This window comes from Arachis stenosperma, chromosome 9, assembly GCF_014773155.1.
Source record: "Arachis stenosperma cultivar V10309 chromosome 9, arast.V10309.gnm1.PFL2, whole genome shotgun sequence".
Taxonomy (NCBI): Eukaryota; Viridiplantae; Streptophyta; class Magnoliopsida; order Fabales; family Fabaceae; genus Arachis; species Arachis stenosperma.
The window spans coordinates 41235833-41262202 of NC_080385.1; the positions used below are offsets into that span (position 1 = coordinate 41235833).

The window sequence follows — 26370 nt, forward strand, 5'->3', positions numbered from 1 at the left end:
AGCCTAGAATTGAGCTCAAAAATTAAATGAGCCGAGCTTGAACTTGGATAAACTCAGCTCATTAACTTGTAAACTGGTTCGGTTATATATATATATATATATATATATATATATATATATATATATATATATGCATTTAATTTATACTTTTAATGTTATATATATATATATATCTTAATTATTTAAAATTTTATATTTATTTTTTATATATAATTTTGATGTAAAATATAAATAAAAAACTTATAATTTATTGATAGATAGATAACATATAAAATTAATTTTTTAAATATTTTTTAAAATATACAAGCTATAACTTTATGATATAGAATTATAGATTATGTTCTTATTACTTGAGTTAGTTGTGAGTTTTTGGTAAGTCGAGTTTGAATTTTAGAAATAAATCCGACTGATAATGAGTTGAGCCGTGAGTCAAACTCAATTTTTGTGAGCCAAACTTGGTCTAGCTCGACTCACTTCCAACCCTAGTTATGAGCAACTGAGGATGCATCGTTGTAATCGAAGAACAGAAAAAAAAGTTACAAGCAATGAAACAAGAACAAAAAAGGGGCACAAAGTTGTGTCAGTTACCATGGGCATGGTATCCGGCGGTGGTGCGAGAAAGAAAATGAGCGTGAGAGGGGAAAAAAAGAAGATAATAGAATTCTTCTGTTTTCTAATTCTCCTCCCTCCCCCTCCACTTCTTTTTCCTTTTTTTTGTGGCTCTGCAGATCAACGTGCAATTTAGATGAAATTTTAAAATCGGCCAATTTTTAATTCGATTTGAACTAATTTTCAGAATATTGAGTAAATTCTTTTTTTTTCTATACCGTTATGTTACCATTTTTTTTCTTGATTTGTGGCGATAAACTCAAATAAATCTATTAAGGTACCTAATTGCAGTTCGCAATAAGATCCTAAGGACTTTCTTCAAACTAGCCTTTCATATCACCAAGATTTGGATTCCAAATTATTTCAAGAACAATCTCCAATTTCAAAAATTTCTTAAGTTACTCCGCACAATAAAAACAGATCGATGCCTCAGTTTATTTCCTAAAATTAGAAACTCGAGAAGTCCAGCATGCTCTAAAGGTAATAAATCTGCATTATTCACTTCTTGCAAATAGTCAAATACTTGGTTTCTAATACTTAGATGCGGTAAAAATTCAGGAGAGTGCATGATACTACTACTCATGTAGGAGCAAGAAAAAAATAATTGAGTCAATGCATTGAAGAAAGTGCTTGGAAAATAGAAGCGAACCCACATAATTCAAGGCTTTCAATGTAAGTAGGCGCCTGAATCAATACTCCTGGAAGGTTTGGAGTATTAAAACTCTTCTTAAAGAGTTAAATAAAAGTTAACGTATTTAGAGTTTTAGTATTCCTTAATTAAGAAGAGAGAGAAGAATCATCATCATTTAATTTTTAAAGAAAGAGAAAAGAATTAGCATTAAATTCTATTTGGGATAAATTTTTTTGTTTTAATTTAAATTTATTTTATTTTTAGATTGATATTAAATTATTATAAAATTATGATAAAAATAAAAATTTAAAAGAATTAAAAAGATATAATACTCTTATTATTCTAAATTTTTTTATTTAAACAAACATATTCATATTATTTTAAAATTAATAAAAAATAAATTTATTTAAAATTTTTAAATTTTAAATAAATATATTCATCTTATTTTAAATAAATATTCTCGTATTATTTTTTTAAAGCGGTTAAATATGATTTTTAAATATCTCAACAAAAGAGATAGATATATGTAATCTTTCAAATTAATAATATTAGAGTGTATATATAAGTACATAATATTTGAAAAGATTAATAAATCTTACCTAGAAAATATAGTTAGAGATATTTTTTGCTTAAGATAATAAAAATAATACGAATATGTTTATTTTTATTAAATTAAATTATTAATTTAAATTATATCTATCTAAATTTTAAATAAAAAATTATAAAAATTTAAAATTCAAATATGTTAATAAAATTAGATTAATAAAAAAGATAAAAATATACGAATACGATTCAAATTGTACAGAAATAGAAATAAATTTATCGGTGAACAAATTCATTATTTTCAATGAACAAAAGAAGATAGTATATTAAATAAACTTTATGAAATAAATTATTATTTTAAATAAATAATTAAAATAAATAAAATATAAAATTATTAATTAATTAGATTTTATTAACTAATTAAATAACTTATATACTAATAGAGCATATTAAATTTCTTATAATAATTATAATTATCATTTATTAAAAATATATTTTATAAGTTGTAATTAATATGTTTGTAGTTTTTCAAAATATAAGTATTAATTGTTTATTGATTTCATCAATATGCATTAAATGTTAACCTAAATCAACGCAAAGTAAATTAAATTTAAAATTTAGTAGTATTTTTTTTGTTAAAATTATATGGAGTTTTAAAACTCCAAACATCAAGGGAGTATTGTAACACCCACCATGTAATAGTTGTCAGAACCGGACCGGACCGGCCGGTTCGACCGAAAAACCGGTAAATCGGATTCTATGTCGGTTCGATCTGGTATTTGGACCGTACAAGGTAGAGAACCGGAACGAATCGGTCAAACCCGGTGTGAACCGGTGAAAACCGGTCAAATCCGATGAAAACCGGACCGGTCCGGGCCGCTCGGTCAACATTGAAGGGAAATCTACAATGGTCCAACGATCTGCAACTCCACCGTGCTCTAAACCCTCCAGCGCTGGCAAGTGTCAAATTTGTGATGATTTTTGGAAAATTTTCCAAAATGCTCTCAATGGGGTTCGAACCCCTTCCTCCAGGAAAAAACATGCACACTTCTACCACCAAGCTGAAATGTTTTTCATTAATTAATATACAAATTATAATACATATAGCATATTTTCTTTTCACTTATATTCAATTTATTTTAATTTCAAAGTCACTCATTTTTAAATCAATTACATTTTATTTAACTATAAATTTTATTAAATATATACAAATTAAAAAGATAAACAAAAAATTTAATTAATCACAATTTATTTTTTCTTCATGATTATATGATATCAATTAATATTAATTTTTTAATATATTATTTTATTTTTTGTCTTCATATAAGATTCATAGTTGAAAATTGTTAGATGATATTTAATTAAGGGAAAATTATTGTAAAGGACCGCTAGAAAGATTTAATTATTAAAAAGGACCTTTAATATTAAAATTATTAAAAAGGACCAAATCTTCTTATAATATTTAAAAAGAAGAACCAAATCTTTCTATAAAGAGACAAATATATCTTTAATTATTTTTTATTTATTTTTTATAATTTTCCCTTAAATAATAAAAATTACTAAAATAATAATAAAAAATAAAATTTTAATAACAGTTTTACTAAATATTATTTTCTAAAATTGGTCATCTAAAATTTTAAATTAATAATTATTCTTCAAATACTTACACAATAATACTTATTTCGTATTATGTATTATAGTAAATTGAGTTTATGAACCGATTCAATTTATCATGTATTTTCTATAATAATAAATTAAATTGGATTGATTAGATTTATTAAAGAATTTAGTGCAGATATAATTTTTCACTTGTTTTAATAAATTGAAATGGCCTAATTCGATTTATTTAGATATTTTATCTTATTAATAATTAAATTTATCTAATTTAATTTATATAGATATATTTAAAACAGATGTGTAATCAAATAATTTATGTAGGACATCTGTATAACTTTAATCTCTATTTATAAACGTAAATTACCTTTGAATTTATATCATGTTTTATTATTATAATTTAATGGCTAAATTAACATGAATGCTTTTTTTTTCCAAAGATAGAAGACTCGAATCCGCGCGACCTCTTAATTGAATATGGGGAGACTTCTTAAAAAAAGGAAGAAGGGACAAAAGTACACCTGAAAGTTCATACGCTGGACAGTAATACACTTGAATCGTTTAATGAGCCATGCGTGCACAGTAATTATACACTCCGGCGGACAAAATCACCATTCTGACCATCAGCGTGTGGCGTGGTTAGTTTGAGTGGACAGGTGGCTCTATTTTATCCTTGCTGGCACGTTCACAGTGAGTGACTTGGGCATTTAGTGCCAACTCAAAAAAAATAATTTATTTTAATGATTAATTAGGTAAAATTAAGGGTGAAACCCTAATATCTTCTTTCTCTTCCACCCCTTCATTGATTCACACCAAAAGCTTGAAACTTTGATTGATGGTGTACCTCAATTTCTCTTATAGGGCTGAATCCGCAGTTTCAACCTCCAATTCTCTCACACCATCACCTTCTTTTTCTTCTTCTTCCACCGCCACCACTTCAAAAAAATAGAACAACAAAGAAAAAGAAAAACCCATCAAGATCCAACACTTCCATTACAGTGACCTTGAAGCTGCCACCAATGGCTTCTCAGAGCGCAAGCTCCTCGGCAAAGGAAGCCATGGTTATGTCTATAAAGCTGTAATGGTTTCTTCTTCTTCCTTTGCATCTGCACCAGAGTTCATCATCAGCAACAACGAGGTTGATAACGAGATTGATATCTTGTCCAAAATCCAGAGCAATAACAGCAAGCTTCCAAATTGGGGAAGAAGGGTTCGTTTGGCATTACAAACTGCAAAGGAAATTGATACCCTTCATTCATCAACACCACTTGTGATCCACAGAGATATTAAATCAACAAATGTTCTGATTGATAGAAATTTCAATGCAAGGTTAGGTGATCAATAATGCCCAAAAACTCAACCCTAAACAAATGCCCACAACCATATTTTTAATACACTTTATTTCACCCTTAATCATATTAACTGTCTTTTGTAACTGTTGCACATCTTCTTTCAATTCGATGGCACACTCTGTAAGCTCATTCATCTTCTGGTATGATTGTTTCAATGGCCTTTCTTCAGATACAACCTCTGTCCTCACATTTCTTGTTTTTCCTTCTACTTCGTCCAGCCAAACAAAATACTCACAAGGATCTATCTGGATTTCACTCTATTCCAGACTTGAGTACCACAGCTTCAATTCTGTGCAAATACTTGCCATTGTTGTACTCAAACTTCTTCTTCTTCTTCTTGTTCTTCAACAACGAAGATCTGCCACCAATAGCGCTGCCATAATTTAGGGATAAAGAACTCAATTTTTTCTAGAGTGAGCCCATATTCTTAATTATTGGTTAAGGTGTTAGGGTTTCAACACATAGCATCTTCTTTCTGAAGATAAAAGAGAAGGAAGGGTTTATTTTAATTAATCATTAAAATAAATTGTAATTTTTGAGTTGGCACTAAATGCCCAGGTCACTCACTGTGAACGTGCCAACAAGGATAAAATAGAGTTACCTGTCCGCTCAAACTAACCACGCCACACGCTGATAGTCGGAATGGTAATTTTGTCCACCGGAGTATATAATTACTGTGCACGCATGACTCATTAAACGATTCAAGTGTATTACTGTCCAGCGTATGAACTTTCAGGTGTACTTTTGTCCCTTCTTCCTAAAAAAAAATTAACATGAATGCTATACCCCAAAGAAAATATAAAATGCATGATCTCTAAAAATTATAATCTTTATGTTGATAAATTTTATTTTTCTTAAAATTTTAATAATTTTTATTTATTTTTTTAATTTTGTGATCTTTACCCAACAAGAAAAATAAAGCTAAAAAATTAGAAAAGTAAAAAAATACATAAATAAATAATAAAAATTACTAAAATTTTAGAAAAAAATTGTTAATATAAAAATTATAAAAAATAAATAAAAAATAATTAAAGATATATTTGTCTCTTTATAGAAAGATTTGGTTCTTCTTCTTAAATATTATAAAAAGATTTGGTCCTTTTTAATAATTTTAATATCAAAGGTCCTTTTTAATAATTAAATCTTCCTAACGGTCCTTTACAATAATTTTTCCTTTAATTAAACTAGTCAAATAATTAAATTTTATATAATTTATTTAATTATACCGAGTTAACCGGTTCGACCAGTGACCCACCGGTTGAACTAGTGACCCAGTGACCCAGTAACCTCACCGGTTCGATCACCGGTTCGGTTCTGACAACTATGAATTGTAAGTATTCGAAATGAACTTTCATATTTCGCATAAAGGTCGCGAAAACTAAAGGATACATAATATTGGGAATGTTAACGTTGGACTGTTAAAATCCTAAATATGAGATGTGCTTCTCAGTATTTTACTATTTTTAAAGACCTCAGGCTCAGCCGATCGATTCCTTTAAATAAGGAAACAAAAATTAATTACAAAGTAACACGCTTTGAGGTAAAAGGTGCAATAAAACAAAAACCAATAGAAACCAGAGGAAGATTGCACCATCCTAAAGGAAAATTTGAACTATTCTTCATCTAATTTTTTCTAACCTTATTTTTTTTTCTTTGAAACTACAACCCATCCATCCTCTGCTTCACCTGCATTCTTTTTGAGAGGCTCATCATCAATCCGCATGTTACCTGAACTCATGTTTGATTCAGATTTTGGAATGTCCACATCCATGTTTGAAGAAGTAGCTTGCCTAACACTGCTTTCACCATTTTGACCACCTTGGACATCATCATCTTCCTCATCCTCATCATCATCCTTATCATTCACAATCTATTTCAAAACAAAAAAAATCATTAAAAAAAAAACTACTACTACCTACTACTTCAAAATTCAAGTAATGTGGATGAGCTTCCAGTTGCATCTTAGCAAAGATGTAAACAAGAGAAAATGTTCACGTGTCAGCCAACAAAACACTTTTTTCACTATATGTGGGGTTGAGTACATGAACCAAAATGACACCATGATGCGCTATTATGAATCTTGTTTGAACATTTAAGCTCATTTAGAAATTAGAAGTTATAGAATTAAAATATTAATGTTTCTCCTCCTATAATATGACCTAAATATAGTATGGGCAAAGCAATCTCATGCATCACATTCCCATCAAATAATATACTTTAACTTGCTCCCTCCTAAAAAAATCCAGTCATATAGGACAAGGAAAAGCCTCAATCAACCATATACACAAGTGTAAATGCAAATTTATAGAATAGCAATATAACACAAGGTTCATACTCATTCCAAAATATTATGCTGTCATTTACCTGTGGCACTGCACGAGGATGCGCAGCTTGGTTAACAATGGCCTGCCTATAACGCTCAATGGTCACAAAGTTTCCTTCTAAGCATTCCTCATGCATATCCATTAGATTTTCAGCTACCTACATTAGTTCGTAATAATAACATGAACATGAAAAAATGAGAATCACAAGAAAATACTGCAAATACACAGATACATCACAAAGGAGTCATTAGCAGTGGCATACACAGCTTTAATTTCTTTTAACTTTGAAAAAATGACCTTAGGACACAGTTCACATTAAGTTTAATCTATGCTACAAATGGATATGGACATCAGAGCCCTACTTAACTGCTTCTTTTCAAATAAAATACATACAAAACAAAAGGTATATCAAGATTTTAAAGTACAAAATAGAAGCATATGACATGTACATGAAAATTGGTGACTAATGATATGTTCATTCCAAAAACTAAAGACTAAATAGTGTACCATTAATTATGCCTATGATGGCCAGATATTAAGTTTTCAGTTTCCACCTATGAATAAAAAGACAGGGAAGACTGATGTTGTGATCGAGGTGGTAAAAAAATTCAACCCTCTCCAAAGAGAGTTTCCTAAGATTCAAACCCTCAACCTTGTAGTTAAAGTTCAACTAACATTCAACCCACTTCCATTGGGCTTAACAAATTAGATAACTTTATTTTCAAACACTATGGTAAACTAACAATAACAACTACATTTAACCCTTAATTATTGCAAACGAGCAACATGAGCAAAATTCAACAACAAATAATATGTATTAATCCAATAAAGAAAGAAAGATGCACCTCTTTAATGCTGCCATAGTCAACCTCTACATGGAGCGAAAGCATGCCATCATCGAGTTTATCCTTCAAGTCATCAATATCAAGCCGCTCTGCGAATCATTCAAAAAATTAAAAAAATTAAGGATCTAAAACAAAATAACAATAATTGAAGCAGTGTAATAGCGAGCAACCTCTGGATTGAGTGAACCAGGAGAGGATATCGGTGGCGAGGTTATCGGCCTTGAGGCGGGAGTCAGGGCCACCCCACTGGTTCTCGACGGCGTCACGAAGAGTGGACCAACGCAACAAAACAAAGCCGATGCCTTCACTGAAAAGTGATAATGAGTTTCCTTGTAACAGTAATGAGTTTCCTTGTAACCGTTTCGCACCCTCCATTCTTCTTCTCTTCTTTCTGGATGGAACCCTACACACAAAAGGATCAAACCCGTATCTGCTCTTATTTGTTTAGGTGTTCGTCACTAGAAAATTTTTATTTATATTTATAAATTATAAATTATTATTTGTTTGGGTTGTTATTTTTAAATTGTAAATTATTTTATTTGTTTGAATTATTTTATTTTGGTTGTTTTTTTTTATTTTAAATTATTTTATTTAGGTTGTTATTTTTTAAATTTTAACATTATTTTTTAAAAATTTATTAATTCTTTTTAGCATTATTATTAAAATTTTGTTGATTTTTTTTAAAAAATTAAAGCTACATACATTCTTTTAAAGAAATTTAAAATTTTAAAAAAATTTACCTTAATTGTACTTTCAGTTGTTATATATTAATATTACTATAAAAATTTACGTTAATTTAGAATTTTAAAAATTCTCAATTTATTTACTTTGTCTATAAATTTAATTTAAATTTAAATTAAAGTCAATCAAATTTTACAAATGGGGAGTTTATATGCTAACGTGGCGTTCATACGTCGAATGTGAGAGTTTATTTGCTTAAGTGTTGTTATTAGAAATTTTTTGATTTATATTTATAAATTATAAATTATTATTTACTTGGATTGTTATTTTCAAATTTTGAATTATTTGTTTGGGTTGTTTTACTTAAGTTGTTATTTTTTAAATTTTAAATTATTTTATTTGTTTAGATTATTTTACTTAGATTGTTATTTTTTAAATTTCAAATTATTTTATTTAGGTTGTTATTTTTTAAATTTTAGATTGTTATACTTAGATTGTTATTTTTTAAATTTTAAATTATTTTACCTAAATTGTTATTTTTTAAATTTTAACACTATTTTTTAAAAATTTGTTAATTCTTTTTAGCATTATTTTTTAAAATTTTGTTGATTGTATTTTAAAAATTACAGCTACATACGTTCTTTTAAAGAAATTTAGAATTTTAAAAAGATTTATGTTAATTTTATTTCGATTGTTACATATTAATATTACTATACAGATTTACGTTAATTTAGAGTTTTAAAAATTGTCAATTTATAAAGATTTATATTATTGGATATCTTGCTGGAATTGGAAGAAAAAGAATTCTTAAAAATGATAACAAATTCATCAAATACAATATTATTGAATTAAAGATTGATGATGGGTAATTATACATTTATTTTTATAAATATAAAATTTTTGATAATCTCATCTTTTTAAATTGTTATTTTAACTTATTTTATCATATATAAATATTTTTATTAATATTATTAATAGGTAACAAATGTATCTTATCTAACATTAAGCTTAGTTATAATTTTTTAGATTCAAAAGCACCATTTTTAAATATCAACTATTTAAATTTTTTGAAAAAACCCCTTCGGATTGATTTTGAAAAAAAAATATTTAAATTTAAAAAAATTAATAAAAAGCATTATTTCCGTGATTTGTTTCTTATGAATTTAAAACAATTAATTAATTAATTATTAATTTTTTTAATTGTATTTGATATTTTAATTTTATTATTATTTTAAAATTTTAAAAATATAAAAAATATATATATACAATTTGATATTATTTTATTGGCAGTTACTTTTTTAGTTATAATTATTTTTTGTTTATTTTGTTATAAAAAAATATATTTAACGTTAAACATTTTATTTGATATAAAAAAATAATGGAGTGTATACTTATGCACATGAATTAAATACTTTTTTGGGATCCGGCAATAAGAATGGAGCTGTTGTTGTCTTACAATTTGTTAGAGTGAAGTTATATAACGGTAATATTTATCCATAATTTTTAACAATATATTTTTATATGTGAGCTTTTACTCATTTTTTATATGAATTTTTACTCATTTTGTATGGCACAAAGATATTCTTCAATTTTAAAGATGCAAATGTCATCCAATTTAAAAATAGGTGGGTATATATATTTTTTAATTCTTTAGTTTCATACTATGTGTGTGTTATCTAACATAGCTTTTTCTTTTTGCTTTATTTATCTAACTTTGTAAGATTTGAAAAACCTAGGGGTAATATCGGCGGAATTCCAAATGAGGCTGCATTCTTAAAAATTTATCAAAGCAAAATCATTGAGCAGTTAAAAGAATTAGATACGGTAATTTTCTTTTTTGAAAAAAAGTTGAAAAAAAAATAATGGAAATTCGTTGTACATAGATTATTTTTGTTTTTTTTTATCTTATTTATTTAGGTATATCTTTTAGATTTAAAAACTCACCAAATTCAAGAAATTTAAATCATTAAGTTTTTTTTTTTCAGAATTCTGTTTGTGTTATCTTGACTACTATAAGTCATATTATGGATACTCCTGACTAGTGGTACGGCCAATGTGAATACAACAGGTCCACATATGTTTTTACAAAAACTTTCAAATGTTCAAGTTGTGGTTGTCTCCTTTTATCCATAACTACAATGTTATTTATTTATTTTTTTAAATTAAAGCCTATGCACATTGGATTAGATATTGAATAAGTCTATATTTAACTTTTTTTTATGTTACCTTTTTTTAAGCAGGTACCGAATAAAGCTTGGTATCATTGATGATTCTGACTGTGCATGTTTCGTAGTCTTTGACAAGGAGGCAAAACAAGTTTTGGGAAAGAACTGTGTAGAGATACTTGATCCACTCCTATTGGTAAGTTCTAACCAATATTTATTTTTAAAAACATTAGTGAAGATATTTTTAATGGAATTTTTTATATTATTTATTATTAATATATTATGTAACACCCTGCAGAAAGGAAATCTATCGGATATACCTACACTTTTACTCAACCTAATTGATAAGACATTTTTCTTCATCGTTGAAGTTCAAATATCTGATAATCCACATTTTTCACTTTCTTAAAAAGTTAAGAAGATGACTGATAACGTAGACCTCATAAATAAATTCAAAGAGGCTCACCCTATTCAAATTGTGAGTATAATTATAAGTGTACTTTCTATTAAAAATCAGTTTATTTTTTGCTTCCTTAGTCATTAGTAGTATCTAATTTATAAATAATAATTAATAATTAACTATAATTTTAGGATGTTGACTACACCGGTAGTTTGCTTCCAATTTCAAAGGCATCCTCAATCATTAAATGGGAGAAAGTAGAAGGTACTAAGGTATTTGTTCAAAAAATAAATTTTATGTTTGTTTGTTCTTTCAAAATTGGATCTTAATTTTATTCAAAAAATATTATTGAGGTAAAATCAAAGATTAGAAAGAAGTCTTTAATTTAACGTGGTATTTTGTAAAGAATTTGTTGTTTGAATTCTCCAATGAAGTTGCGGCCAATGATGAATCCGAAGTGTTTAAAAATGCTATTACACCAACTAAGTGATTATCCTCGGAGTCGTGGAAGGAGATAACTCAACTTGCAAGAAGATTAAGATTGAGAACTAAACTTGAGAATTTGGATGCACATATTTTGGAATTCCTTTTAGAGTCTATCTAATAGAATAATGCCAAGCATATGTTTGTTTTGGTGAAAACATTGTCTTTTCTTGAGTTGTTATTTTTCTTTTGGTTCTTTTCAATTTTTATGTTTGAAATTTAGAATTTTTTTAAATATAAATTGAAATTATTTGGTTATTACTTGTGATTTTATTTTTAATTTGTTTCACACACTTGATATTCTGATAATTTCTAATTTAATATTTAATGTCATAAATTTATAAATTTCTCCTTTAAATTATTGTTGATACAATTAAGTTAGTTAATAATTTTTAATGTGTACTTATTTAAAAAAAATTAATTATAATTTTTAATTAAACTATTATGTTTAGAATTTTAAATTTAAATTTAAATATATATTTTTTTTAAATTTTTAAGTAAGAAATTAGGTTTGAGAATATTTTTTTTTAAATTTATATAATTTATAAGCTATTATGCTAATTACAAAGGATTATAATAAAAAGTAAATAAAATTACTAGTCTTATTAAGATGTAAGGTTATTTATACTATTTAAAAAAAATTAATTTGACATTCTTCTATACTTAATTCTATTTTTAATGTTGTTCCGACAAAATTAAATTAATTTAGTATTTTAAAAAAATTTAAATATTTTTTTTAAATTTACGTAATTTATAAGGTTATTAATTTTTAGATTGTAGTTAATTTAATTTATTTTTACCAGCAAATAATAAAATTGATACTATTTATGAAGAAACTAAAAAAGATTATTTTAAATTAACAAATTTCTATATTTCTAATGGAGAACGAACATTTGATTAGAAAATTGTATTTAAAAATTTAAAATTTGTACTAGCTAATTAGAAAATTCTATCTAAAAATTTAAAATTTAAAATTCTAATACTAATTTCTAATTAAGTGACTTCTTAACCGTTTCGATTTTTAAATTTAAATTTTTTTACTTACCACATTTATAAATTTTTATTGTTATCTTTTAGATTGTCTCTCCACAATAGAAGTATTTTCATCTTTTTCTCTCTTTTTAAATATTTTTTCTAAATTTAAGTAATTTATAAGGTTATTAATTTTTAGATTGTATTTAATTTTATTTATTTTTATTGATAAATAATAGGATTGATACTATTTATGACAAAACTAATAAAAATTATTTTTAAATTAACAAATTTCTATATTCCTAACGAACAATGAACATTTAATTAAAAAAAATTATTTAAAAATTTAAAATTTGCACTAGCTAATTAGGAAACTCTATTTAAAAATTTAAAATTTAAAATTCTAATACTAATTCCTAATTAAGTGACTTCTTAACCGTTTTGATTTTTAAATTTAAATTTTTTTATTTGTCACATTTATAAATTTTTTCTATTTACTTTGTTTACATTGTTATTTTTTAGATTATCTCTGCACAACAATAGAGGTACTTTTATCTTTTTCTCTCTTTTTACTTATAAGCTATTCATTTTCAATCTCTTTATTTAAGAAAATGAAAAAAATTTAACTATAAGTTAAATTTATTGATCGTGAGATTAAACTTATATTTATAAAAAAGAAATTTTTGTAAAAAAAATATATATTATTTTTCGTAAAATATGTTTACGTAACTAAATAAATGAGAATGAAAAGGAAATTAAAGCAGTCATTGAATTTACGTAACTAATATTGTTGGTAATGAATCAGAAATTAAAATTTCAGATGATCTATTGATTACAACTACTGATGACCATCTCTCTCATTTAGTAGACTTTGCATATCCAAATTAGTTGCAAAGAATATTAGATTATAGATATTTTTAGAGTACGGCAATTCTTACACCCACGCTTGAGAGTGTCGAAAAGGTAAACGATTTTGTCTTGACAATCTTTCCAGGGATGGAAAAGGAGTATTTGAGTTCTGACACAACATGTCAAGCTGATGAGAATGAAGATGTACAACAAGAGTGGTTCACACTAGAGTTTCTAAATGGCATCAAATATTCGGGACTACCCAATCACAAGTTGACTTTGAAGCCAGGAATCGCTGTAATGCTACTGCGAAACATAGACCAGAGTTCAGGTTTATGCAACGGAACAAGATTAATAGTTAACGAACTTGGCAGCAATGTAATTGGAGCGACTGTAGTGACCGGTAGAAATATTTGAGATAAAGTGTATATTCCAAGAATGAACTTGATCCCTTCAGATTCAGGGTTGCCATTTAAGTTTCAATGGAGGCAATTTCTATTAACAGTATGTTTTGCAATGACCATTAACAAGAGTCAGGGTCAATCATTATTACATGTAGGACTTTACTTGCCAAAATCAGTGTTCACTCATGGACAACTTTATGTTGCTTTGTCAAGAGTTAAGAGTCGTAGTGGCCTCAAGGTTTTAATTCTAGAAGAAGACGGCAATCTAAACTCATCAACAACAAATGTTGTATTCAAAGAAGTTTTTAATAATATTTAGGTAAGAATAATATTATTTTCATTTTAATAGCATGTTATGATTTACACTTTTGTATAAATATTTATTGTAGATATAACTAATTTATCTATAACTCTATTTTCAGATTTGAGATGAAATGTGTAACAAGGAGCACAACATCATATGCCAATTGCTTTTCTAATGAAGTTAGTAAGATACTAGGTCGTCGATAAAATTTTATTAGCCTTTTGATATAAAATTTAGTGTAAAATTGACATGTTATTATTACAGTTATATATGTTCTTATTTTTTTCATATCTCCCTCCTTATGGTTCAAGAATATTATAGACTTTAAACTCTTCTATTTGCTTTTTACTTGAGTAAAGTATTGTTTTTGTCCCCAACGTTTGGGATAAATCTCAAAATTGTCCCTAACGTTTCAATCGTCCTATTTATGTCCCTAACGTTTTAAAATTGACTCAATGTTGTCCTACCATTAGGGATCCGTTAATAAAATTAACGGCGGGACAAAATTGAGACGATTTTAAAACGTTAGGGACGTAAATAGGACTAAAACGTTGGGGGACAAAAACGATACATAGAAATAAATTTTAATTTTATTCTTCAATAATATCAATTTTTACTGTACATAGTATTCAATTATTTTTAATCATATTTACACTTAATCACCTTATTTTTATTCTAAATAAATTTATTTTTTTAATTTTACACTTAAAGTAATGTATTTTTTTATAAATAAATAAATTTTACACTTTTATTCTAAATAAATAATGTAATGTGATTAGAATGAAAGTGTAAAACTATAAAAAAATATAAGTAATGTGATTAAGTAATGAAAGTAAAATTACATTATTTATTTAGAATGAAAGTATAAACTTTATTTATTTATAAAAAAATTATATTACTTTAAGCGTAAAATTATAAAAAAAATTAATTTATTTAGAATGAAAATAAGGTGATTAAGTGTAAATATGATTAAAAATAATTAATACTATGTACAGTAAAAAATTGATATTATTGAAAAATAAAATTAAAATTTATTTCTATGTATCGTTTTTGTCCTCAACGTTTTAGTCCTATTTACGTCCCTAACGTTTAAAAATCGTCTCAATTTTGTCCCGCCGTTAATTTTATTAACGGATCCCTAACGGCAGGACAACATTGAGTCAATTTAAAAACGTTAGGGACGTAAATAGGACGATTGAAACGTTAGGGACAATTTTGAGATTTACCCCAAACGTTGGGGACAAAAACAATACTTTACTCCTTTTTACTTTGAATAAAGATAAAACAGTATATTCAGCACGTTTATTATATAATGATAATGATCGTGTTATACTGAACTCAAAAAATTTATAATTATAAAATATTATTTTTAATTTAACATGTTAAATTTAAATATAAGCCCGTGTATCGCACGAATTTAACACTAGTATTATATATTTATATAATAATTAAGTGCTAATTTCCATTCACCAAATGTTTTTTCTTTAAAATTCAGTATTGCTGGTATTTGTACTTCATCTTACTTTTAATTTATTTTATTTTACTTATTTTTGTTTTGATTATCACAATAATTTTATCATTTACTTTACTTTCTTTAAGTCTTTTTTAAATTTATTTTTTCTTTGTTGATACAGTTGTAATAATAGTATTAATTTAATATTTTTTTATTAGATTTTTCTCTTCATATTAAAATTATTGGTTAAATTAAAATTTATATATAATTTAATTAAATTTAAGTTATTTAAAATATTTTTTAGTGTATTATAATTTTATATATTTATTTAATTATTGTCAAGTCAAACGATTTGATCAGTGATCCACCGGTTGAATAACTGACCAGTGACCCAATAACTTGACTGTATTAATTACCAGTTTGGTTTTAATAACTATGAACAAATGGGTCGAAATTTGTTGGGTGAATTCGCATAACTCATCAAATAAGATAGATCGAACGAGAAATTTGCATGACAAAAAAATTAGAAATTTGAAACCGTTATAATCAAGTTGGGTTGGTCTAGTGGTTAGTTAACTAGTCCGTTTAAGCAAGTATCGAGGGTTCGAATTTCGCCTTGTGTATGAAGCAATCTATTAGCCAGCAGCAAAATTTTAAATAGAGCTCACCGCGGTGGATTAGTCCTTAGCTTGCCGGACTGAGAGATACCGTGGAAAAAAAAAAGAAATCTGCCTAATCCACAAATATTGGCGGGACGAGCTTGCTTAGCAGGCTTTTGGCTTTTAAAATGATAATTGAATTTAGAATATTACTTTTGTGCTTGTATTTGGAATGTTTGTTCATTTTATTTAAGTTATAATTTGGATTATGTTTAATTGATTAGAAACTTGTACAATGTTTAACTATATATTCGGATAATGTTTATTTTGCTTTGAACAATGTTACTTTTATTATTTTGATTTAAATTACTTGGTTAATGATTATGTTTATTAGATATTTAAAATTATAAAGACTTTAGTGTTTATGAATTTAGAAATTATAATTTTTTCGTCTTTAAAAATTATAAATTTATTAAAATATTTGTGAAATTATATATATTTTAATATTTAATGAATTTAATAATTTTTTTTAAAAAAAAGAGAAAATTGGCGACCCGCTAATCCACCATTAGGCAGGATGGGATAAAAATTTGGGACCACCTCAATAAATAGGGTAGGGCGGGCTAATCAGCCAAATGATGGCCTTTTGATGGCAGGTTATAAACAATGTCATTTAAGCTTTTATTAAAAAAATGTAAGAAAAAAATTAAAAAAAAAAATTACAAACCATTTGAGCTGAATCTCTGCTAGTTCAATCGGTTTGCCAACTTTCCACTAATTCTAGCAATTTCTTGATCGATTCAATATAAATTTATTTTCATAAGTGTTAGATTGATTAGAGGATCGATTTTCAGTTAACTCAATCAAACTAATTGATCTTTCGAACTATATAAGTAGGGGTAAAATTAGGCCGAACTACTTGATGGAGACTTGTGGCTAGACTCATTTTAAACTCGTCTCAACTCATTATTAAATAGCCTGATTTGAACTTTTTGAAAAGCTTATTAATTAAAAAAGCTAGGTCATAGGCTTAAAAAAAAGCCTAAAAAATTCATTGAACTGGCTCGTCAAAATATTTTTTTATAAAAATAAATTATTCTTTGTTTAGGCTTTCAACTATTTGCTCATATAAAACAAAATAAAAAAGAATCAATAGTTAGAATTAGTTAACTTTTGTAACTTTTTTTTAAAAGAAACTGTTTATAATTATGGACGATAAGTATGATCATGATATGTCACTAGCGATTAATATATAAATAAAATATATTTTATAAATTATAAATTATAAATTCTAAACTGCATTTAATGTCAATTTAGATTTTTTTAAATTTATTATTTTGATTTATAATTAATGAAATAGACTTTTTAAATAGACTCATGAACTTGTCAAGCTTTTAAATAGGTCAAATTCGAGCATTAAAAAAGTCTATAAAAAATAACAGGTCTAGATTTAAAATATTTATTTGCAACATAGATCAAACTCATTTAAGTCGAAACTCAAGTCAGCTTAACCTTTTTTCACCCTATCAAAAAGAAAGTGAAAAATAACTTGTGGTTGGAGTTGTGATCAGCAACATTACTTGCTTTAGCCAAGTCTCAAATCGGATTTATTTATTATAAAGTAAAGATTTATGTTATAAAGCAAAGATTTTTACCATTAAATCTAAGACCTTCGTGCTAATTAAAGTTGGTTTGTCCATTTTGTTATTTACTTTTAGGATATGAAATTATATTGTTTTAGTGTATAAGTCTGTTTTGTTAAAAAAAAATCCAAGAATATTTTGAGTTTCAACTAACGAGTTTTTAAAACAAATTTTACATGAAATTAGCAATTATTTCTCTTAATTGAATGGTAAAAACGACCGTTTTACTTCTTTTTTTTTTTCTACTGAGCCGACTAGAGCGATCCAATATTTAGAATAATACAAATTTAAATCACGTGCAATATACAGAAAGCATCCATGTACATACGAATATATTTAGTATTATTTATAGGTAATACGCGATTAAGAAATGATAAAAAATTATGAGATATTAAAAGTTTGTATGATGTATAGTTAATTCTAATTAAAAAATAGAATAATTCTCCACATACAAGTGATTTTCAATACAAATCATATAAATTATTTATATTCATGCCGTTTTACGTTTTTTTTGTGCCTCTTTTTCTTCTTCTTCTTTCTCCGTGCTTCTTCGAAATTTTCTTCTCTCGTTATCATCGTCATCAACACCACCTCTTCCTCCCTCTTTTTTTTATTGAAAATTTTTCTCCTCTTTTCGTTTTCTCTTTTTTCTTCATCAAAATCACCAGAAAAAACGAAGAAATATTATTCAAGGTACTGTTTTACTGTTCTTCTAGATTTTTTTTCTAGATTGTCTATGTCATGTGCCTCATCATTAACCAGCAAAATATTAAAAGATTTCAAAAAGAAATATACTGTCTCCCCCTATATTGGGTGTATTTCTTAAATTTTTTTGGTGTATTTCTTAAATCCTTTCGGTGTATTTCTGTAATCGTTTGGTTTATTTCTGTAACTGTTTGGGTGTATTTCTGTAATCCTTTGGATGTATTTCTGTAATCTTTTGGTTGTATTTTTGTAATCGTTCGAGTGTATTTCTAAAGTTCCATCATCTTCAAAACAATTTCAAAACTTGATTTCAGAAATCATGAAAATCGAAAAAAATATAAGGAGATCGAAGGCAAAGAAAGAACGCTTTTCCATACAAATCATACAATTCATTTATATTCACGCCGTTTTTCACGTTTTTTTTGTGTGCCTCTTTTTCTTCTTCTTCTTCTTTCTCCACGCTTCCTCTTCCTCTTCTTCTTCTTCTTTTTCTGTGTCTCTTCTTCTTCTTTTTCGTAAAAAAGGAAACGAAGATGAAACACGCGAAGATGATTCAGTAACGCGCGTGTTAGGCCCAACTTGTAAGACTTATAAACAAAAATAACTTGTATATATAGCACTCCTCTAAAAAATAATGTAAAAATTGACACTACAAATTTATATCAAAATCAAACTTTTAAAAAATATCAACGCAAAAAGTAAAAGAAATAGCAGAAGCATCACAACAATCAGGTAAAATAATTTAATCTAGAAAATTTATCTATAAACAATATTTAATGTATGAAACTATGGGGTCAAATAGTTATATTATTTTAGTACTAAAAATTATATTTAAATGTAGGTTAAATATGATTATTGTGTTTGTGACTGAGGAATATTCTAGTATGAAAAATATCATGATAAAATAATGATGAGCTGAGGTGTAAAAAAATTTGTTAGGATTTTATTAGAATATATAGCTAGTATATTTCTTTCGTAAAGGTGCATTTTTTTATTTTTAATATTGGATTAACAATGATATTTTTTTAAATTGTGATCTATTGTGATATTTTTTTTAAAATGTGGGATGATTTAATGTACGGAGTATAAATCGGACCGTTCGATTTTTAAGAGGTACAGAAATCGGATTGTCCAATTTTTAGGTATACAAATCGGACCGTCCGATTTCTGTACTCGAACCGTCTGATTTGTGTACTCCAAATTTTTAAAATTTTTTCAACACAAATCGGTGGGTCCGATTTGTATTCTCCCATAATTTTGAAAAACACCAAAAATCATCACGTTAAAGTATAATACTCATTCTATTACCATATCAAAATTTTTTAGCCGTAAAGGTGTAATAACTAATAATGTTACTGTAAGCGTATATATATTATGCACATATAATAGAATAAAGTGAAATTTTCACCACTATATTCCTCTCTTTTTTCTGAACTTTGCCTATTTATACGTAGTTTACTTTACTCACCATTATATTTTGCTAAAGAACAGAATTTTTTCATAATGTGGTCAGCGTGGAAGGTAGCAAAAAAAGTGAATTATTCACCACGTATGAGGCATACTTCTGCGTAAAGTTCGTGAGATAAGAGCTTGTCAATTCATTCATCTACGACGACTGAGAAGGAAGGAGTGATGAATCCAGAACATCAAATTTTCACCGCTGCTGATTTTCAAAAATTTGTTAAGATGATGGCTCAATTCTCCAAGCAACCACTACAAAACCAAGCTCACAAGATCCATCGAGCTGCTTTTACCTACATCCTAGTAAAACTCCAAAACTCATTCACAAGTCGCAACTACTTCATTAACAACCCTAAATTATCACAGTTGGTTCAAATCCATTTGGATTTTCCTGAAATCAAAGAATAAAATTAAATTTGTAGGTGGCACTCTCTTAAAACTCAATAAGGATGATGACACTTATGAAGCATGGGATCGGTCCAATTTCTTTGTCTTGTCATGGTTGCATGGCTCACTAAATTTTGAAATTCTGCAAAGCGTTCTTTGGTGTGGCATATGAGCTTTGGAAGGACCTAAAGCACAGGTTCTATGAGAAAGATTTATTTTAAATTGCTGAGCTGGAAGAAGATTTGTTCACCACAAAGTAAGATGAGTTGTCCACCACCTCTTATTATAAAAAATTGAAAGCTATTTGGGAAGAATTAGATGAATTTCGACCTATACACACTTGTCTTTGTGAAAGCACTTGTAGTTGTGGTTTGGATATAATGCACCAGTATAGGCATCAGTCATATGTGATTCGATTTCTCAGAGGTCATAATGACTAATATGTAAATGTACACTCTCAAATAATACTCGTGAAGTCTTCCAAATGTTACAATAGCTTTTTCTCTTCTTCTCCAACAAGAAAGACAACAAGTGCACAATATTGAGCCTAATTCTAAGGCATTAGTAAATTCTGCTGCCATTAATATTTTTGAGATAAAACCAAATGGTCAATGAAATTATGAATTTTGAGCCACACCCTCTAATATTCATGGTCGAGGAAGGAAGCATAGTGTGCGTGCAAGAGGTAACTGGTCGAGGAAGGAAGCATAGTGTGCGTGGAAGAGGTAACGAAAGAGGTGCATTCTGACTATGTTCATACTATGACAAAACAGGACATCATTTGGTAGACACTTGATACCATACACATGACTTTGCACCACACATGCAACAAAATCAAGTTAAGGCAGTGAATCACATTATGACTTCTATTAATATTATCAATGCTATAGAGAATGAAGAAGTCAGCATCACTCCTCCTAAAAAGGATGAGAATATCAATTTAGATAGCTTGTTTTCACTTAAGCAAAAGAAAGCACTAATAGCACTTTTTTAATAACATCAAGAATTTTCTAATAATGAAAATTTGACAACAATTCATGCACCATCAATAGATATATATCATATCCTTTTTTTCCACTCATGTTTTAAGTTCACATGATCGGATTTTAGACACAGGAGCCACTTCTCATATTTCTTTTACTCTCAAACATTTTTAGTCAATTAAATATATCAATCCAGTCTTATGTCAAATGGTTTCGAAATTGTTACAATCATATGTAGAATAGTTTTTTTTTCAGAAATTTTTTACTTGACTGAAGTTCTATATGTATCTACGTTAAATGCAATCTAATTTCAGTTTCAAAAGAAACTAATGTACTATCTTACTGATTTATGTTCAATGCTCATGACTGTGAGCTATAGATGTGGCTTATCTCAAAGATGATTGGAGTTGCTAATTAGAAAGGGAATTATATACAATGAAATCCCAAGCAATAGTGGGTGCTACCATAACTGCATCTGCAAAAGAAAAATCAGAAAAATCATATATATACTTCACAAAGTGTTCTTTGGCATCCTAAATTAGGATATATTTTTCATTTTATAGATTTTAACAATTACAAAAAACTCATCCATTCATTACATATCCTAAGAATGATATACCATGTGATTCATGTCATTTGGCTAAACAAGAAAGATTACCTTTTTCAATCACTTTTAGTAAATCTAAATCTTTGTTTTATTTGATCCATGTTAATATTTGGGGTCCCATTTCTAGTCTATCTACTTCCGTCGATAAATATTTTCTCACCACTACTGAAGATAAAAGTATATTCATTTGATTATTTTTCATGAAAAATAAATTTAAAATCAATAATTTGTTTAAAAATTTTGTTCAAATAATACATACACAAAGGGGTCATAGTTAAAGTTGTAAGATCTAACAATGGACCAAAATTCTTGATGAAATCTTTCTACCAAAAAAATTAATTTTGCATTAAACAAGTTGTCCTAAATGATCAGCACAGCAAAATAGTAGGGTAGAAAGAAAATATTAAGCTATCTGGCAAGAGCACTTCTCTTCACTGCTAACATACCAAACTACTTTTGATACTATGCAATGGCACAAGCTATTTATACTATTAATAGAGTACCTCTTGTCACAATTAATAATTTTAATCCGTATCAAATTCTCAACAATTCAATTCCAAATTTAAGTTATTTAAAAGACTTTGCATGCTTGGCTTTTGCTTTTACTTTACAAGCACATACAAAGAAATTATTTAAAAAGAAAACAACCAACTTATTTAAAAGAGTATCATTGTATGCAGCTCACAATTTCTACTCATTAAGCTTCATCATCTTCCTACATCAAGCACCCAATATCCAAGTATGTGTCCTATGACATACTATTAGCATGACATAAGGTATTTTCAATTGTTATCTCCTTTGCCATAGAATCAAGAAATTATGAAGAAACTATTCTTCATGACTGATGGAAAAATGTTATTAGAGAATAATTGAAAGCTTTAGAGAAAAATAAGACATGGAGATTGACTCCTCTACCTATTGGGAAGAAGACTATCAACTATCAATGGGTACTCAGAACAAAATTCTAACTAAATGGTTAAGTCAAAAGATACAAAGCAAGGTTGGTTGCAAGAAGTTTTACCTAAATAATTAATTTTGACTACTTTGATACTTTTAGTTCAATGATAAAACTCATTATACTGAGGAAGCTATTAGCCATTGCAGCAATGAAAAATTGATATGTGTACCAATTAGACATAAATTTAGCTTTCTTGCATGGTGATTTATTTAAGAAAGTTTATATGAAGCCTCCTTTTGGATTACAAACTTCAAATGATTTGGTTTGAAAGTTGAAAAGATCTTTATATGGCTTGAAACAAGCCAGCAAGAAATGGTACCAAAAACTATGCTGTGTTCTCATACAAATTGGTTACACTCAATCCAAATCAGTTGCTTATTTACTAAACAATCTGATGTAGGTTTTACATGCATTTTAGTTTATGTTGATGATCTTGTGTTGAGTGACAATGATTAGACTAAAATTGTAAGAATTAAAAGATTGCTTGATAATAGGTTTAAAATTAAAGACATTGGTGATTTAAAATTCTTTCTTATCCTTGAAATTACTAGAAGTAAGCAAGGCATATCTATGTACCCAAAAAAAATATGCTTTGGATCTTCTTGATGAATTCGAGTTAATCAATGCAAAGCTAATAGCTACACCAATTGACTATACAATGCAACTTTCCAGGAATCAAGGATCCCTCTTGATGATGTGAGACTTTACAGAAGATTGATAGGTCGTTTAGTCTGTCTAACTAATACCCGTTCAGATATATGCGTTGCGGCGAGTAAGCTAAGTCAATTTAGACTATCCTTCCACCAAGCATTTTCAAGCTTCCCTCCATATCCTTTGATATCTTAAAGAAGTTCTAGCAAAAAGCGTGTTGCTTTCTACTTTAAATGATCTCACATTTACTGCTTTCTCTGATTCTGACTGGGGATGATGTCCTGACACTTGCCATTTTGTCTTAGGTTTTTGTTTCTTTCTTGGCAAGTCATTGATATGCTAACGTAGTAAAAACCAACACACAGTCGCACGAGAAAACTGAATATAGATCAATGACACTTGCTACTTGTGAAAGAGTTTGGCTCTCCTATCTGTTGCAAGACTTCAAGCTATCGCTCCAATGTTTAATTACATTCTACTATGATAATCAATTAGCCTTGCATATTGCCACAAACCCGGTCTTTCATGAACGAACGAAGAACATCAAAATTGATTGTCATACTATGTGTGATAAAGTCCAATAATAAGGAGTATTAAAACTTCTTCCAATTTTTTCGACCAATCAAGTAATCGATATTTTTACAAAATCTCTAACTCCTACTCTTTTTTCTTCTTGCACTTTCAAAATAGGAATGATTAATTTTCATGCTCCCAAACTTGAGGGGGTGTGATTGAGGAACATTCTAGTGTGAGAAAATATCGTGGTAAAATGATGACGAGCTGAAGTGTATAAATACTAGTGTTAAACCCGTGCGATGCACGGGCTTATATTTAAATTTGATAAGTTAAATTAAAAATAATATTTTATAACCATATATTTTTTAAATTTAGTATAACACTATCATCGTCGTTATATAATAAATGTGTTAAATATGTTGTTTTATCTTTATTCAAAGTAAAATATAAATAGAAGAGTTTGAAGTTTATAATATTCTTGAACCATAAGAAGGGAGACATAAAAAAATAAGAACATATATAACTGTAATAATAGCATGTTAATTTTACCCTAAATTTTATATCAAAAAGCTAATAAAAATTTATCGACAACCTAGTATCTTACATAGAATGTTGTGCTCCTTGTTACACATTTCATTTCACATTTGAAAAAAGAGTTATAGAAAAATTAGTTATATCTATAGTAAATATTTGTACAAAAATGTAAATCATAACATGCTATTAAAATGAAAATAATATTATTCTTACCTAAATATTATTAAAAACCTCTTTGAACATGACATTTGTTGTTGATGACTTTGAATTGCTGTCTTCGTCTAGAATTAAAACCCTGATGCCACTACGACTCTTAACTCTTGACAAAGCAACATAAAGTTGTCCATAGGTGAACACTGATTTTGGCAAATAAAGCCGTACATGTGATAATGATTGACCCTGACTCATGTTAATGGTCATTGCAAAGCATACTGTTAATGAAAATTGTCTCTGTTGGAACTTAAATGGCAATCCTGAATCTGAAGGGATCAAGTTCATTCTTGGAATGTACATTTTATCTCCAATATTTCTACCGGTCACTACCGTCGCTCCAATTACGTTGTTGCCAAGTTCGTTAACTATTAATCTTGTCCCGTTGCATAAACCTGAAGTTGTCTATGTTTCGCAGTAGCATTACAGCAACTCTTGGCTTCAAAGTCAACTTGTGATTGGGTAGTTCCGAACATTTGATGTCATTTAGGAACTCTGGTGTGAACCACTCTTGTTGTACATCTTCATTCTCATTAGCTTGACATGTTGTGTCAGAGCTCAAATACTCCTTTTCCATCCCTGGAAAGATTGTCAAGACAAAATCGTTTACCTTCTCGATACTCTCAAGCGTGGGTGCAAGAATTGCCCTACTCTGAAAATACCTGTAATCTGACATATTTTGCAATAAATTTGGATATGCAAAGTCTACCAAATGAGAGAGAGGATCATCAGTAGTTGTAATCAATAGATCATCTGAAATTTCAACTTCTGATTTATCACCAACAACAATAGAGCCAATATTTCCATTTCCAACATCAAGTATCCAATTAGCAAATCTCTTCATTTCACCTTCATCTTGATCCGAAGAAGACATTAGAAGCCTCATATTCGTATGCAATTTCAGAACCTTACAAAATGACCACAGATGGGATGAGTTAATAGCGGATGCCAATATATCGTGTCTACTTCCTTTCGGAATCACCGGAAGTATCTGTCTGAAATCACCTCCTAGAACAACAACATTACCACCAAATGGTTGATGTGTCTTATGTTGATCGGTAACTGACATAAGATCTCTAAGCGTCTGATCAAGTGCTTCAAAACGACAGTTGTACCTTTCCTTGCATACAACATATTGAGAACTTAAAATTGGATCCTGTTTTGGACTTCTCTTATCTCTTCTCATACCACATCATGGCGTCGCAATGTCGACAAAAAAATTTTGGGTCACCAATATCTATCACATCTAATAATCACCAAGATAAATAAATTGTTTCAGTTATATCTGCAACAAATACTTTATATAAAAATATACCTTTCTTTCACCATGTTAAGTATAAAAATAATATTTATAAAAGATTACGAAGAATGCAATTTATGGATTAAAAAGATGAGATCATATAATACAATTTCATTGTGCCAACCTCAAGATTTAAGTTTTACATGCACGTTAATCAAACAATAAGAATTACAATAAATTAATGTTC

At 27.8% G+C, this 26370-nt stretch overlaps 1 protein-coding gene and 2 pseudogenes across 1 annotated transcript; 1 reads left to right on the forward strand and 2 right to left on the reverse strand.

The window, feature by feature from the left end:
* Window positions 1-6388: 6388 nt before the first annotated feature.
* LOC130949441 (uncharacterized) lies at window positions 6389-8293 on the reverse strand. Its single transcript, XM_057878161.1, has 4 exons — window positions 8089-8293; window positions 7919-8007; window positions 7114-7230; window positions 6389-6619 (listed from the first exon to the last, which is right to left on the reverse strand). The coding sequence occupies exons 1-4, from the start codon at window positions 8291-8293 to the stop codon at window positions 6389-6391; spliced, it is 642 nt and encodes a 213-aa protein (XP_057734144.1).
* Window positions 8294-10034: 1741 nt separating this feature from the next.
* LOC130949443 (uncharacterized) lies at window positions 10035-14191 on the forward strand (annotated as a pseudogene).
* Window positions 14192-24886: 10695 nt separating this feature from the next.
* Window positions 24887-26069, reverse strand: LOC130949444 (uncharacterized; annotated as a pseudogene).
* Between the last annotated feature and the right edge of the window lie 301 nt (window positions 26070-26370).